The 17,686-nt window shown below is 41.5% G+C and overlaps 1 protein-coding gene across 3 annotated transcripts in view; it reads left to right on the forward strand.

The window, feature by feature from the left end:
- MIDEAS (mitotic deacetylase associated SANT domain protein) overlaps window positions 1–17,686 on the forward strand; it is an 86,005-nt gene that overhangs the window by 47,186 nt on the left and 21,133 nt on the right. For 2 of the 3 annotated variants that reach the window (XM_034769217.1, XM_034769218.1), the window contains 2 exons: window positions 10,697–12,383; window positions 15,918–16,232. In XM_034769217.1, coding sequence (XP_034625108.1) covers window positions 10,923–12,383; window positions 15,918–16,232 — 1,776 coding nt within the window. In that variant the 5' untranslated portion in view covers window positions 10,697–10,922. The remainder of the gene's footprint in view (window positions 1–10,696; window positions 12,384–15,917; window positions 16,233–17,686) is intronic. The other variant, XM_034769219.1, reaches the window with a different exon arrangement.

A 17,686-nucleotide genomic window follows, 5' to 3' on the forward strand; every position in this document is an offset into this window, starting at 1 on the left:
TCTTTCTCTCCTACTGCGTTCCCACAGATGCTTGTGGTTCTGGACCATGAAAGGAGAGAGCTGAACCAAATAACTGACCTTTTGTCTTCCACATAGTGGCATGGAGCGCAATCGGTAGGCAATGGATATGAACTGTATTGTGGCTTTTTTGTTGTTGGCTCCTGGATCAATCCATTTTCTCTGTATGTCAGAGGCATTAAAGTCTATTATTCCCCTTCAACACCAACATAGGCTACTTTTATCTGCTTTGTGTAAACAGCCCCACCCCCATCACTCAAGGCTCATTGCTCAGCTATACGATATTCTACAGCTGGGGTGTATTAACTGGAGTGTCATACATATGACCCAGGAGATAATTGTTCCACTTTACTGGGCGCAGGTGAGGCCTCAATTGGAATAGTGTCCAGTTCTGGGTGCCTCACTTTAGGAAAGATGGGAACAAATTGGAGAGAGTCCAGAGAAGAGCAACAAAAATGCTAAAAGGTTTGGGAAAACCCTACCTATGAGGAAAGGTTTAAAAAAAACCAAAAAAACAAAAAAAGCTGGACATGTTGTTTAGTCTTGAGAAAAGAAGACTTGGGGGGAGGAGGGAGGATCTAATAACTCTCTTCACCTATATTAAGAGCTGTTATAAAGAGGACGGTGATCAGTTTTTCTCCATGTCCACAAAAGGTAGGACAAGAAGTAATGGACTTAATCTGCAGAAAGGGAGATTTAAGTTAGATATTGGGAGAAACTTTGCAACTAAAAGCTCTGGAATAGGCTTCCAAGGGAGGTCATGGAATCCCTGTCATTGGAGGTTTTTAAGAACAGGTTCGATGAACGCTGTCAGGGACGGTCTGGATTTATATGGTCCTGCCTCAGTGCAGGGAGCTGGACTAGATAACTTCTCAAGGTCCCTTCCAGCCCTATATTTCTGTGATTCTATAAAAGTGACTTAAATAAAAATCACATAGTTTTTATTGTCTTTTAGAGTTATTTCAATACTTATCTATGTATGTAAATTTAGGGAGTGTTTTATAGTATATAGAGCAGGGGATTAATAGTCAGGACTTTGTACTGTTCATGATTCTGCCCCTGATCTCTCTTAACTCCTCTGTCTTTAGTTTCTCATCCAGTAGAATGTGGGTCATGATACTTTACCCACATGTCATAAATGCCTTGAGATCCCCTAATAAAAAGCACTTTGAAGTGCTAATTATTAAGGCTGGAGAAAGGTTGAATCTGAGGCAACTGTTCTGTCTTAGAAGGGAAGCAGAGAACTGTGTAGCCTGATTTTGATTCCAGGAACAATTTTTAGATTCATTCACTAGAGACAAAGAAATTGAACTTCTTAAAGAGGAGAGCAGTAAGCTCAGCAGCTGCAGCAAGGGGATTTAATGAGAAACCAATCTCATCAGACTAATCTGATAGAGTTTCTTTAAGGGTCTGACAAAGAAAATTGATGTGGATAAGGCAATGGAAGCATTTTAGCTAGATCCTAGCAAGGCTTTTGATGAAGTATTGCATGAAATAATTTGTAAAATGGAGGAGCTTGGTGAAATAGAGGACGACCTACTACTATTTATTGTAATTTTCTGCACCCTATACTTCATCCACTTTTCTGAGGAGAAGCCACACAGCATCTCATAGCTCAGTATTGGGGCCTTCTATCTAATACAGTCGTTTTCAAACTGGGTACACATACCTCTAGAGGTACACTAGCTGTTGTCGGGGGTACGTGAGAAAAATCCTGTAATGGCAGACAATGGATCGTGTTAGACCTTTTTTTCATAGGTATATTATGACCCTATCTCAGATGGGTGTATGCAGTAGACCAGTGGTTCACAAACTAGGGCTGCCGCTTGTTCAGGGAAAGCCCCTGGTGGGCAGGGCTGGTTTGTTTACCTACCACATCCGCAGGTTTGGCTGATCGCAGCTCCCAATGGCCGCGGTTCGCCGCTCCAGGCCAATGAGGGGGTGAAGGGAGAGTTGGACAGTATGTCCCTCGGCCTGCGCCGCTTCCCGCAGCTCCCATTGGCTTGGAGTAGCAAATTGCAGCCACTGGGAGCTGCGATTGGCCAAACCTGCAGACGCGGCAGGTAAACAAACCGGCCCGGCCAGCCACAGGCTTTCCCTAAACAAGTTGAGGCCCTAGTTTGAGGACCACTGCAGTAGACTACATTATTTAGAAAGGGGTATGTAGCCTAAAAAGTTTGAAAACCACTGATCTAATAGTTGTATGCAAAACATCTTAAAGTGGATCAATAATGCATAGAATTTAAATTTCCTTATGATGCCAAATACGGGTGGAACAGCAGGTGAAAGTGAGAAAACCATAAAACTGCAGGGAGGCTTTCAACAGAAGATCTGGAGAATAGAGTTTCATGTCATTACAAAATGTGAGGTCAGGAACTTGGCATATTAAATGGTAGAGAGAGAGATTGTTAAATGGAAAACAGTATTTTAAATAAAGAACCGAGTGCAATAGTAAATTTCCAGGCAAAATCTTCCAAAATAGAATTCATGTTGGAAATAAAGGTCTATTCATGTGAAATACTATTATTAGAATGGTGTGCATTTAAAGAAGAAAATTGTGAAAAAGCCTTTTAATTAGGATAAAAATATGGACATTAAATAATAAGGTTGTAGTTTAAAAAAAATCTAAATGTTAAGGTCTAGAAATATTTTGTAATTCTATGTCAATCTTAGTTTTTCCCTCTTATGCTTGTCTATTGTCCCGCTACTGGTAGAACAACACAATTATTTACCAAGTGACAGAAGCTAAATTATCCCCTCTTAGCTAACTGGTTATGTATTTTGTTGTTTGATCACATAACCTTCCTCTCTGTCCTTTCTGCCCATATCAGGTACAGGGGGTTCTTGAGCTCTTCTTCAAAGTGTGCCTAGGATATTCTTTGTCCTTGTATTTTGGGTATGGGAGGGAGGGAGGAATGCAGCTCACAATGAGTTGATGGACAGTCCTTGACTAAAATTCTTCCCTGTCCCCAGTACTGTGCTGTATCCTGGTTGTTTACTGCCCTCCACTCCAAAAGTTGCAGTGTTTCACTGGTGCTATGTGTTTATATAGTGCACAGTTCCTTGGTGGGGGGATCCTGTAGCAAGAAAAATGCGTTAGAAGTTTAAAATACTAATAAAAGTATAATGAGAAGTACAAGACTAACGTGTTATAGAAAAGAAGTCCTCTGAAGAAAAGCTTTGTGAAGGGTATTTTTCACCTGGAGGGGCCGCTAGTATGTGGAATAGTTGACCCAGATGTGTCAGGAGCTGACAGTCTTTGACTTAATTTCACTAACTTTAAATCCTGCCTTTTCTCCATCCTTTGTACAAACAGTACCACATAGCACTCTCAGACACTGAGGGGTAAGGGAGCATGGCATGGGGGCTGGTTCCTGCATATGCTGTATGCCAGTGGTTCTCAAACTACGGCCGCCGCTTGTTCAGGGAAAGCCGCTGGCGGGCCGAGTAGGTTTGTTTACCTGCCGCGTTCACAGGTTCGGCCGATCGCAGCTCCCAGTGGCCGTGGTTTGTCGTTCCAGGCCAATGGGAGCTGCAGGAAGTGGCGCGGGCCGAGGAACGTACTGGCCGCCGCTTCCCGCAGCCGCCATGCGGCCACTGGGAGCTGCGATCGGCCAAACCTGCAGATGCAGCAGGTTAACAAACCGTCCCGTCCCGCCAGGGGCTTTCCCTGAACAAGTGGTGACCCTAGTTTGAGAACCACTGCTGTATGTCACAGCAGTTACCAGCCAGAGGCGTTCTATGCTGCTGCTCAGAGGAGTAGTACACTTAACAATATGTTGCAGAAACCTGTCCTAATGCAACTGCAGGATGACTCTTGTGTAGAAATGTTAAATTTTTTTTTTTTTTAAACTGACATGATGATGATATGAGGTCATCCCCAGACATCAGGGAGGGGAGCCTGCTTAGTCATTGGGGCAACAGAGCTCAGCAGTGGAAGCTGTCAGTTGGGAGCAATGATGCTACAGTCTGAATAGACCTGCTTCATCTTAAGCTATAGATTATTATTATTATTATTATTATTTTAAAGATGGTCTGCAAGGGATCTTTTGTGCTGCTTTACTGTGTGTAGAAAAAGGCCTGTAAGGTTTATTTATGTATTGTTTGTTTTTAACTTCAGAAATGTTAGGAATATAAAATCTAATTCTTTGTTGTTGTTTTTTTCCTGGAGGAATCTTGAATGTGATTTGTGAGCTCTCATACCTTAATTGAAGGTGCAGGGTGTTTAATCTTTAGCAAATAGATTTCTTTCTCCCAAGTATGTCTGTCTTTATTTAAAACTTTTTGGTTTTTTAATAATTTAACAATTCCCTTCCTTTCTTAATAACTCAGTTTCAGTCTTTTGATTTTTGTGATGTTGTAACTTCACTAGTTTTCCAGTCACCATGGTCTTCCAAAGTAGACAAGACCTAAATTTCTTATATATACCTGTGTGTGTGTGTGTGTGTACTCTTCTGACAACCTTTCAAGCCCTCTTTGAACAATACAAAGACATAAGTCCCTTTTTTCCCTTTTACCGGTCACCTTTGACCTTCTTTCATAATTGTTATATTAGCATTTTCATGTTTGTTGCTTCTCTTTTCCAGCTAAGTACATCTCCAGACCACATACTATTACTTTCTGCATACACTAGGGCCTCGTCTAATAATGGAAAAACAAAAGCCAAGGCCTGGGCAAGTAGAGAGTTGGAGAGTTACCATGTACGTTAATAGAGGTCTTTTTTGTTTATCTGAGACCACTATTTTTGAAGGTCTCATTACCAGGCCTTACCCTGTGTCTGCATATGGGCCACTATACTAAATGCGTTTGTATGGTAGATGCAGATTGGAGCCACACTTTGTAAGTACAGGGTCAACTTTCTTTTGGGAAGATGTAACTTAAACAGTCTTTCCTTGTCTGTCCGCTCATGGGTAGTGTTCCTTATGGCTGCCTCCAAGGCACAGGAGATGTGTAAACTCAGAATGTTTAAGGTTCAGACTCGCAAATGGAAAGCTGCCTTGGTGGTACTGTTTTGTGCTTCACTGAGAACTCCAATCTCTTACTGCCAAGTTTTTAGAGCACCTTAGACAAGGCATGCTAATTCCCAGCAGGAAAAGAGGAAACTGTAACCTGAGCAATGCAACCCTTTATAAGGGCCCTGCAAGCCCTCAATTCCTACCACTTTCTCAAAATATAGTCTCTAATATAGACTCCAAAGAAAGGGGGATGGAGGGTTGGGATTGTGTATCTGAAGTGATCTATTCAAAGAGCTCCAATACCAAATAAGTCTTTCTATTTTGAGTACTATCAGTATATATTCCCACCCTTGGGAGCCTCCAGCAAAGTGGGACTTGAGGAGTCTTTCTTAGTTGAACAATGACTGCAGGGCAACTGTCCCAAACTGGGCATACTAACACAAGCCTGGGTCAAGAGAGCAAGGTGGAGGGAGAGACAGTCCGTGAGATAATCTGGGGTGTGTTATGCATACAGGGCTTGGAAAAGGCCAAGGATCTTGAACTGAAAGCAAAATTTGACTGGCAGTTATGCAGAGTGTGGACCAGTGGAGTGGATGTGTTTCCTCTGGTTGACCCTGCTGAGGAGGATGTGATGTTCCAGGTGGCCCCTTGGGTTTGTGGTAGAAGTTAATTAGTAGATGTTTGGCTAGTTTAAGAAGGTATAGGGCATTTCTGATCATTGCAGCTTTCAGGGCCTTTAGGAGTGATGAGGAGCTGAATGGAACCCAGAGTACAACCTGACTATATTTAAGTCCGATACCTTCAGTGTTGGGTGAGAACAAATTTTTATCTGTCTCCAAAAAAAGACTTGCACATCAATATTCCCTCTGGATTGGGTTTTAGCCAGCTATATTTCCTCTGGTTTCTCACTTCACTGTATTGCATGATTGGAGGAATCATTGGGAAGATGATGCAAAGCAGAGCAATGGTGTTTGGTTTTTTTCCCCCCTCTCTCTTTCACTGCAACACCCCCTTCGCCTTCCAAGATTGAGATCCTCGCTTTGAAATGTGTTGCAGTCAGCAACAAATCTTTTAAAATCTCATGCCTTGATCATGTTGTAAGAGAGAACCTGAGATCTGAAGGATTTTCTTCATTTATTGCTTAAAAATAACTAATACACTTGATAGATGGTTTCTGAAGCAGGTGAAAAAGAAATAGGAAGGGTTTTCTAGATGTTCTAACTAAAGTAAGTGCAATTCAGAGAGAGAAATTCTACAAGAGATTCTAAACCAGTGAACAAGTAGGGGAGGCAGGTATCTGGTTTGAGAACAGTCTGTTGAACATTAGCAAGAGGACAGGAAACTGCTAAAGTTTTAGATGAATTCATACAGATAACAATATGCTAGATTTGAATAGTCAGTACTATAGGAATTCAAAAAGGACAAAGGAAGGAAAACTGCAAAGGAATTGATTTTTTTCCCCCCAAACAAATATTTTGCAATTGCTCTGGAAAGTATAGTAGTATCATAAGGCACTATTATTTGTATAACCTTACACACTGTAGTTAAACAGTGCTGCTAATTTGTAGCAATTCTGCAGAAAACAAAGGGGAAAAATAACACTAATACTCTTAAGCAATGTACATTTATTACTTTTGTCCAAGAGTGTTCATGTTTGCAGCCTGGGTTCCATTTTAAAGCATCTCTTATCTTGTGGGATGTGGATTTTCAGGGTTTCACTGAACACGTTTGGCTAGTTACATTGTGTGTTGATAGGATTTTAAAAAGAGAATTTTTCCATCTCCTGTGTCTCTCATTTCTTTTGGAGTTATTTTCGTGCTGTCCAAAGGGGATTGGAAAATGAGCTGAGAGAGTTTGTGCTAGGTGAAGGAAGGAACGCCCTGGCCTCTGTCATACTAGGTGGCAGAGTTCCATTGCTTATGGCCAGGGTGAAGGAGTAGGAGGAGGGAAGAGAACAGCAGTAAAACAGGCAGAGGAAGTGAGTCAGTTCTCACTGAAACAGCAAGCCGTGATTCCACTTGCAGGGAAGCCAAGCTTGGTCTAGATTGAAGGTAGAAGTTGCATAAATCCTGTGCCTGCCTCCCCCCTTCCCAGTTTTAAAATCTACTCTGCAGTCATGTGAAGTTTGAGGAGATTCAGGTTACAGGACCTTGGGCAAAGGGGAACATCCAGTTTAACGTCCGTTTTTAATATATAAAATATTTTATTGCACCTTGTTGTTGGGGGTCTTTAATTAATAATAATAAAAATGTCTTGTCTGCTCTGTGTGGGTTTTAAAAATCCCATGGCAGACTCCATAAGAAATGGCCTTGTTTTCCTTGCTCAAGAATTCCCTTACACGGCACGATGTGTGTGTGTGTCATTTGCTTCCTTGCCATCTCAAAGAAGGCTGCTTTTCTGTAGTGGTTGACGTGATCCTGGATGGAGTATAAATTGTGTGTTGGTTTGTAAAGCGCTTTGTGATTCTCTGGGATGAAATACACCATTTAAATGTTAAATATTATTGAGCGTGGAAGCATTAGTGAAGAAACAAACTCTTCAATGGTGTTTTCTCCCTTCTCCCAAGCCCTCTGTACTTTTTTTTCCATTCTCATTATTTTATGGGAATTGTGGCCTCCTAGTCTGCATCTGTGCTTCCTGCTCTTCCTCACTGTTTCTACAACCAATTCAGCTCCACAGGTGGGAGCTTTGAACTTTGGTGAATCTTATTTTAGCAATGCCCCAAACCAAACAAACAAAAAATCCACCACACTGAGCACAGTTCTCAACTTGCTGCAATCATCATTCATTTCTCTTTGATAGTAAAAGGAAGGTTGTGGTCACTGTGCAAGCCAGATAATAGAGTCCGTTTGTGGGCTGTCATTCAGACTTTTCACAATGGGAAGGAGGTGAGGAAATGTAAAGAGCAACTGCAAATAAATGTTTCTACCCCCAAGAGACTTCATGTATTTGTCCTCAAAACTGTTAAACGCAGATCAACCTCTGCAGCACAGGTCAGGAATGAGGGGCTGAACTGGAATCTAGGACTTGGGTTCTGTATGCTTACGTGTCCTGTGCAAACAGTGAGTTGGCCATATGTTGTTCACTGGTGTTTGTGTGATGTAGACTGTATAAGCAGGTGGAGTCCCCATCATCCTGCAAATAGACTGAGCATACATAAAGGATATGGTCCAAATTTACCCTCTTCCTGGGGCCTCTTCCTTCTATTTAAAATAAATAATGACCGAGTATTTATTTAAGCTATTATATTTTCCATTAAGCAACTGAAAATACTGACCTTTGGGAAAAAGTAAATAACAACACTGACTCCAGTTGTAAAGACTGAAGATAATGTACCTATCTAATGTAGTATATGACATATTATATACCATATTTATAAAGCTTGTCCTCAAAAGTTAAATGCTTTCCTCTGATTTTATGTATAAAAATGCAGATTTTAAGTCCTTTCTTATTAATTCATTACTAAATTTGAGGTGGGCTCATTGATTCTGCTTATTTTTAATTTATTAAAATTATTTTAATAAATGATAGTAAATTTAGACCTCATATAGGTAGTCATGAATTCTAATTTAATTTTAACAGGTTTATTTTTAAAAAGGAAATATTTAAATTTAAAATCTGATTTAAATCATTTAAAAATACAGGGTAGATAAGAATCATTTATAAAAATAGTGTGTATAATAATTTAAAAAAAAAAAGAAATACAGTAAAAGCACCATCATATCCCATATGTAGTAGTAATATCCACACAATAGGTTTTTTCGAGCATCTTTCACTGCCTCTCGCATTTTGCCCACTAATCCCATCTTCCCAGAACTACTAGTAAAATTCCAAAACTAAGTTTCAAACAGCTGCCATTTTAAATACTTTAATTTTTTTTTTTTAATGTTTACACCATTAGCCATAACTGTTCTTCTTTTCCCTTCCAAATGCAGAATTTCCTCATCTCTTCCCTGCCTTCCTGTCCATTCCCCACCCCATCAAAAAGTCTTGGACTAGTGAGAGCTAGAAATGGTTGCTATTTCTTATTGGAATGTGAAGATTCCTACCTTTCCAATGGGATCTATGGCACTTCTTGTCCTGGTAGGCCCCAAGGTTTTTTTTATCTTGGAATCATGGCTTTATTAACTTGCTCTAGATCATTTTAGAGATTATAACATTTTATTAGCATTTTCTCTCCATCTGAGGTCTGAACAGTTAGATTGTTCGCTAAGAGAGACTGGCTTTGTAGGTGGATAGATACAAATAGTATTATTATTATTTATTATTTTAAATATAAAACATTTCAGAAATAATTCTTCTGTAAAATGTGACTTACTGGATGAGTCTATGAGAATACTGATGACATGGCATGATATCTAGGTTTGGGATAGCCTCATTACTTGGGAGCTGGTATTTCTATGTATTTAAGTTTAAGATAATAATAAGATTCTTATCCAAGGCTTAAGGTCATTAATAGCACACATTTTAAGAGAATGTGCCAGTCCATGAGCGTTCTGGAGTATGTGCCATAGAAGATGGCTTCCTTTATTATGGCTTTTCATCCTTGATTATGTGTATTCATGTGCTTGAGGGACCTTCTTTTCCTGTTGTACACTGACAGATATTTAGTCTGAAGATCGTTAAAGGTGCCTCCAGACTCTTCATGAACCACTATTCAGTGTGAAATCCCTTAGCAGAAATAGCAACTTCCAACTGCTGCAAAAGACATTGAGAGTACAGCAGGTTGGGCAGGTCCTGCCTGTAGTGAACTGTTAAGGGATTTGTTGGCTGATAGGCTGCTGCAGAAGCAAGATAATTTCTCCACAATACACCTACTGGCTAGTTCCCTTCCTCTCCCATTGTTGAATGGAGCACCTTTCCTTTATGTTCAGCTGAAGATTTTGGTGGTGTTTTTTTTTTTTTTTAAACTATCTCAGAGAGGAAATTTGGGAATCCTGAGATAATTTAAATTGTTTGCCTTTTTTAGTTTTAGCAAGTCATTGTTATTTTTTCAGGGTTTGAATTAAAAGCAGATCGATCAGCTCACAAGAAAGAAATTAAATAAAAATCAATGGCTTGATGGGAGGAAGGTGGGAATGTTAAACAGAAAAGGCTTCAGAGTGGGCTAAAGCAGTGGTGCCCGATCATCTTACACAGGAGGGCCACATAAACCTAAACGCAATCTTGTGTGGGCCAAACAGATCCTACATATTTTAAAAGTCACCTGTTTTGATTTATATTTTAAGTTCATTTTGTTTCATGTGTATTTAGATAGTTTGTTTCTAAGTACAGTATTGTCTATTTATACACTTGGATAAACTAAAATGATGTAAACATGACGACAAAACACTGATGAATTGGCCGATAGTATATTGTGTTGAAGCAGGACGCGGGCCTTATGAAATGTTGTGGTGGGCGCTGTGCGGCCTGCGTGCTGTAAGTTGGGGCACTCCTGAGCTAAAGTGTTCATTATTGAAATCAGAAGTGCTGTTTGCAACTGCTGTTCTTGTTGTGCAAAAGTACTCTGATATTTTTTATTTCTTTTTGAGTAGGATAAATAAATTATCTTCCTCCACTCCATTCCCCACGGGCAAGATTTTCCTGGTCATGATTTTTTTGGAAGGAGAGACAGGCACACACCTTACTGTTTGCTGATTCTGAGGGTGTATATGCCATCTGATGTCCTATTGCTATTTTGTGCTCCTTACTGGTGACTCATTGATGCTCATTCTCTGTTTCAGGCATTGTGATCAAGTGGACTCCAGCATCCTCTGAACTGCAGAGAAGAAGAGCAGAAAGAAGAAAGGGAAAGGCGCACAGAGGAAAAGGAGGTGGAGGCACTTCCATCTGGACTTTTACGAAACTGGAACTGGATGGGAAAGTGAACTGTTTGGTGTCTTTTCTTCCCCCAGTCTCTGAGATGGGCGGGTTGTAAATCTGTGTGTGTAACTGGGAATAGACTGAACCATGAATCTTCAGGCTCAACAAAAGTCTTCAAACAAGAGGGCTGGGAAACGGATTGCATATTTTAATGAGCAGGATGTAGCTGTGCCATCGAAAGAACTGCAACAGCAGCTGAAGGAAGGACAGTACTATGGACATGGAGGGGAAATACCTGCTTCACAAACTATGGAGCTTTCTAAAGCAGGGGGTTTAACTGGTGCTCCCAACAATGTTGCCTTGATGAACTCTGTTGTTTATACTCAAGATCGGGGGGATTCCATGATGATGTCTCAGCAGCTGGCTGCTGTCAAATGGCAGAACTCATTGATGGGGAACAGGTTGCCTGAGAGGATTGATTCCAGTTGGCAGCCTTCACCTGCGGCATGGAACCACGGTGTGGTCTATGGGGGCAGTCAGAAAGGGGTCCACCACAATGCCAGTGCCCCAAGTTTCTATGGCCATCCTGAAGCTCTGAAAAGAAGCCAGGAAAAAGAAATGGAGGTGCAGCAGCTAGAAATATATGGAGATGCTGCTGTTCAGCAGATGATGGCCCAGAAGCGTCAGCTGGAACAACAAGCACTAATCAGGCAGCAAGCTCAAATGAATTCGTATCACCAGATGCAGAAGCAGCAACAGCAGAATCAGACTCTACCTTTACAGCCTTTCCAACTTGCATTCGGTCACCAAGGCCAGAAGCAAGGCCTTCCTGAATTGTTACATGTCTTTCAACAAGCCCCAGCTTCCTCCAATCCAGTCTTTACTACCCAGCAGAAACAACAGTCTCTTCCTCAGCTGCAACTGTTTGAAAACTTCTACCCACAACAGCAGCAACAGGCCACCGCGCAAGCCTTCAACCTCCAGCAAGCTGCTTCTATAGCACAGCCCCATGTGGCAGCAACAGCACCCCAGCATCATATGGTGGCCCACCAGTACCAGCAACCGGAGAGGAACCAGGAACTCTTGAAAGCCCTAACAGAGCAAAACCAACAGACTGTGCTACCTCAGACCCAGATACCCTTTCCTAGGAGATCAAGGAGACTCTCCAAGGAAGGCATTTTGCCATCCGCTTCTTCAGGAGAAATATTGGCTTCTAAACCAGTAGAGGAACAAGCTAGCAATCTGTTCCTGCATCACTGGCAACCACAGCAGCAAGGACTCCAGTTTCAGCATGAGACTGAAGCTCTGGGCCACAACAAGGGTAGCTATCAACAGCCCACGAGAACACACCTAGGACAAAAGGAGACCCTGAGTAGTAACGAGTTGAACCAGCCTGACACAGAGAGGCCGGCCACGTCCTATAATAGCAGAGATGGGGAGAAGCAAGTGGCAATGACCGAAGAAAGCACTCAGAGAACTAATGACTTTGTGGGGGTGAGAGGTGGTGTGATCCAGAGCACCCGAAGAAAACGGTGTGTTTCTCAAGAGGCCAACCTGCTAACTCTGGCACAAAAGGCTGTTGAGCTGGCTTCTCTTCAAAATGACAAGGTAAGGGGATACATCCTGACCATAACAGCATTTCTAAAATAGCCCCCGTACCATATCACATCCTAAAAATACATCTCTCAGAGAAAAAACGTGAGGGAAGTCAACCTAATCGAAAACCACAAGGAGTCCGGTGGCACCTTAAAGAGTAACAGATTTATTTGGGCATAAGCTTTCGTGGGTAAAAAACCCACTTCGGATGTTTTTTTTTTGCCCACAAAAGCTTATGCTCAAATAAATCCGTTAGTCTTTAAGGTGCCACCGGACTCCTTTGTTGTTTTTGCGAGTACAGACTAGCACGCTACCTCCTGATACTTGACCTAATCGAAGAGAGACCGAGTATACTACTGCAGAGTCAGCTCCGGAATGGTAGCGGGGTGCGGGACGGGACCCGGTTACAGAAACTCTTACATGTATGAGAGTGATCTCCTCAGAGTGCAGTGCGGTTACCTGAGCAGTGTAATTTACTCCACTGGTATTGAATAAAACTCCTAACCCAGGCCCTCAAAATAAAATATAGCTAGCTATTCAAGCTGATCAAGAATTTAGAATAACAGGTGTAAATCTACTTGGCTTGGTTTCTTATGGCTTGTTTCACCTGACCTCTTTCTTAAAATCTGCCTCCCTTGACTAATCCTCACAGTCAAACATGAAGGATGACATCTTTAACAAATCATTTAAAAATATTTTAAAAAAAATGAAATAAATTTTTAAAATTCCAAATTGAGACAGCCCTGAAGAAATCTGGCTAACCTATAGGGCAAAGGCCTGTAGGAGTCTTTATAGGACTTGTTGGGGAAGACACGCTATCTCTTGGTGAATAAGAGATAAGAGCAATCACTCCATTGCTCCCTCTAGTGTTCCATAGCCATAAGCGGCATAGTATCATGTCACATGGTGAGATGAGGAAATAGGAGGCCAAGAACTAAGGGGCATAACTGGGAGCTATGTTCTCTTCCAAGCTTGCTTAGACTGGTCTTACAGTGAATCCCTCACATGGGAAGGTAAAAGATCATAATTCAAAATGATCTGGACAAATTGGAGAAATTTGGAGAAATCCTGAGGTAAACAGGATGAAGTTTAATAAAGACAAATGCAAAGTGCTCCACTTAGGAAGGAAAAATCAGTTTCACACATACAGAATGGGAAGAGACTGTCTAGGAAGGAGTACGGCAGAAAGGGATCTAGGGGGTATAGTGGACCACAAGCTAAATATGAGTCAACAGTGTGATGCTGTTGCAAAAAAAGCAAATGTGCTTCTGGGATGTATTAACAGGTGTGTTGTGAGCAAGACACGAGAAGTCATTCTTCCGCTCTACTCTGCGCTGGTTAGGCCTCAACTGGAGTATTGTGTCCAGTTTTGGGCACTGCATTTCAAGAAAGATGTGGAGAAATTGGAGAGGGTCCAGAGAAGAGCAACAAGAATGATTAAAGGTCTTGAGAACATGACCTATGAAGGAAGACTGAAAGAATTGGGTTTGTTTAGTTTGAAAAAGAGAAGACTGAGAGGGGACATATCAGTTTTCAGGTATCTGAAAGGGTGTCATAAGGAGGAGGGACAAAGCTTGTTCACCTTAGTCTCTAAGGATAGAACAAGAAGCAATGGGCTTAAACTGCAGCAAGGGAGGTTTAGGTTGGACATTAGGAAAAAGTTCCTAACTGTCAGAGTGGTTAAACACTGGAATAAATTGCCTAGGGAGGTTGTGGAATCTCCATCTCTGGAGATATTTAAGAGTAGGTTAGATAAATGTCTATCAGGAATGGTCTAGACAGTATTTGGTCCTGCCATGAGGGCAGGGGACTGGACTTGATTGACCTCTCGAGGTCCCTTCCAGTCCTAGAATCTATTAATCCTTTTCTCTGAAGACTTCATTGCTGAATGGGGTGGAGGTGGTGGGGAACAAAGCATGGATTTCAGGATATAGAACTGTCTTTGCAGCGGTGTATTGGAGAACCGTGACAAGGAAAATAAAAACATTTCCTTTTTGCCATTTTCCTCCCCACCCCTTAATCTCCTGCTTGCTCAGTGGTTGCTTAGCCTATCCACTCTATACATGGATGTGTAGTTTATTCAGTTTTTGTAAGCAGTCAGAGGAAGTGCACACACGCTGCTAAATCTGTTCCACAGAAGACCAACAAAAACCTTCATCAGTTAGTTAATCGACCTTGTTAACATGATCACCTTTTCCTTGCTGCACCATTCCTATTGAGGAAGTTACTTGTTAGCACGCTTGGTAGAAAACTGGGGAGTAGTTAGCAATGTGAAATATGTACTCTTGCTTATCTATTGCCCTCCCACCCACAATATGCTTATACTTATCCAAATAGAGCTGCATTACACGCAATCTGATCACCAGCATGGTGAGTGCAGTTAGAGAGATCTGGTTGTGTACTTAAGAAAAGGCTTGGGGAGATCAAATAGAATTTGACCGTTGAAACAAGAAATTTCACCTCTGCATATTGCCTTGGTTAGCAACTTGAGGACAAAAGAGAGCAATATTTATGACCGATTCTGTCTGTTCTTCCCAATGAGCAGTGAAAAGGGTTTGATTCCACAGTGGCCCAAATGGAAGGGATTCTGTACACCCCACTCTTCTAGATAATTTTATACATTCAAGATGAGATTTTTCAAAGCTGTCAGTCTGGGGCTAATGAACCCTACATTTTTAAGGGGTTAACTACAGTGGATCAGTGGGTGGATGCATGTGAGAGAGAGAAGGCATATGTTTGTTTGTGGGAGTGTGGTCTGCTCCCCCGCTCTCCTTAGTCCAGTGGTTTTCTGTCCCACAATATAAGATGCTGCTTCCATTGTTGACTCATTTCCACTGATCAGAAAATCTACTGAGCACAAATCCAAAAAGCACCTACCTGATTGTTGTAGCTTATGCAAAGAACATATATAAGAAGGGTAGAAGACCACAGAGCTGATGAAAGAGGTTTATTTATTCATTTATTTATTCAGGTACATTTCCACTGGATAAAGTATAGTACAAAAGTCAGTTTAGTTCTTTGGTCAAGAAATTCAATTATGTGAGTTCTCAAAGAAGAGGGAGAACCAGGGAAAGCAGGTATATTACAGTTCAGCAATTTGGATCAAAAGTCAGACACTTGGAACTGCAATGTACAGATGTTCCCAAAATAATGAAAATACTTCCCCATGTACTTATGGGGAAGTATCGGGGAAGTATCGGGGAAGTTATGTGCAGGGCATAAGTCAATCTGGAAAACAAAATGTAAAACTATGAATGTGGGAATGAAGGATCAAGAGAGTAGTAGATACTGTTTCTAACGCCAGTTGAAATAAATGGGACAATTCTAAAGTAGTTTTGCCAACTTTGGAAGATAGTTCAGATAAAGGATCCTTTTCCCCAGGTATTGTAGTTCTGAGTACTTTCCAGCTAAGAGAATGATATGTTGAGAATACCATGGAACCCTGAAATAAGAGATTTAGATTGAAAGTGACATATTGTCTGATTAAAAGGTGGGTGATTTAAAACTTTTAAGGTGCATGTGGGATTTTTTTCTTCTTGTCTTCAGGAATTGGATACTTCAGAAGAGAAGAAGAATGTGGTGGCTGCAGCACCTTCAGCAGCCAAAAGTGTTTTGGAATTTGCCAGTTCTCCACAAGCCTCCAAGAGACCCCGGGAAGATAGCAGTCTTGTTCCTCTAATCATGCCTGTGTCTGTGCCAGTGAAGAAATTCGACTTGCAAGCTATTGGGAAGGAAAAGGGTGAGGAAGGGAAACTCCAGAGGGTGCTGGCAAATGATCGAGGTCTTTCTGAACGCAAACCCTCTGTGATAGTCACCCGAAGAAGGTCCAATCGCAGCTCCAACATGGAAACCTCAGTCCAGGTATGGTCACGTTAATAGACCTAGGGAGACTGAAGTCTGCTGGATCTATGTGCCCAGCTTCATCCTTTCTGTTGAAACAACTTTTAATTGTGAATGAGTAGTTTGAGTCTCCTAAACTTAAAAGGGGCACCTGATCTTTTGGCTGAATTTGATCCAGAGACCATATCTGAGTCCTGTATGTAGAGGGTTGGATTTTTTTATGTGCACCCCTGCCATCTGATGGCTAATCTGTGCCCACAAAAAGTCTGGAGGTTAGAGGAAATGAAGGTAAACGATGTGTCTCTGAGTAAATAATGTGTTTGCTGTTGGAAGCTTGCTCTATTCAAGTGATCTTCCCTTACTTAGAGCATAGCTCTGCTAAATGGCATTTTTACCATTTATGCACAGGTAACTTTGAGTTGTAAAACTATGTGCCTATTTTTGGGTTCTAAGTCCCAGACTGGACCTTTGTTCACCTGGCTACCAGGATGTTATAAGAATCCATTGATGGGGTTCCCTCAATATCTACTTTTTATTTATTTATTTTAATATTGCATCTAGCCAGAAGAGAGAGATTGAGATAGAGGATTATAGTGGATAATTTTGCTGGCTGGAGAGATGACAAATAGGATATAGTTTCTAAGTAGCTGCAGACTTTTGAGAAAAGACCCTTGGATTTTCCTCTGTTCTATCATTCAAAATGACTCATTCCTCCTCTCACCCTGTGGTTCTGTTAAAATCCCATCTTCCCTCTTCATGACCATCTTTCTAACCCAGCGTCAGACTGGACCTCTGTCTGGAGCCTGTAAACGCAACTTTATAATCTACCAGAAGTGTTATCACTGAATAATAGTTGCGCGCCCCCCCCCCCCCCCCCATTAGGGCTGCATGCAGTGCCTCTTAAGCAGCTCCTATCCTGCAGTGCACTGAGCATGTCATCTCACTGAAATTTTTTAAACAATCTGAAGGCATCATTAAAATACAATTTATGTTTAGATCACCGTTTCTCAAACTTCATTGCTCCGCGACCCGCTTCTGACAAGAAAAATTACTGCACGATCCCTGTACCCTGTGTTACTCAGAATAGTTAGTATTTTAAATAAAAAAATGCATTACAAGGCCGTATTAACAAAACGTAGCCACTAAATATTTTAATGCACAATACAATCACAAGACAATCTTTATATCCAGTAGTTAAAAAATAAGTATGCACCTAATGGGAGGGGTGAGCTTGCATTGATGAACACAAATCCTTGAAGTGGGGCTCTGTGTGGCTGAGGGAAAGACGGAGGTAATCTTTAACAGCGAGACCTGACCTGTATTCGTTTGTTGGTTTTTCAGTGCTTCAGCCCACAGTCACCTGCGGAGAGGTGGGCAGGCTGGCTGGGTCTTCAGCTTCCCTTTGCCTGTGGACCTCTGGGCTGGGGCTTTCTGCCCTAATGACCCCATCAAAATGAGATTGTGACCCACATTTT

Source organism: Trachemys scripta, chromosome 4 (assembly GCF_013100865.1).
Source record: "Trachemys scripta elegans isolate TJP31775 chromosome 4, CAS_Tse_1.0, whole genome shotgun sequence".
In the NCBI taxonomy this organism is placed as follows: Eukaryota; Metazoa; Chordata; order Testudines; family Emydidae; genus Trachemys; species Trachemys scripta.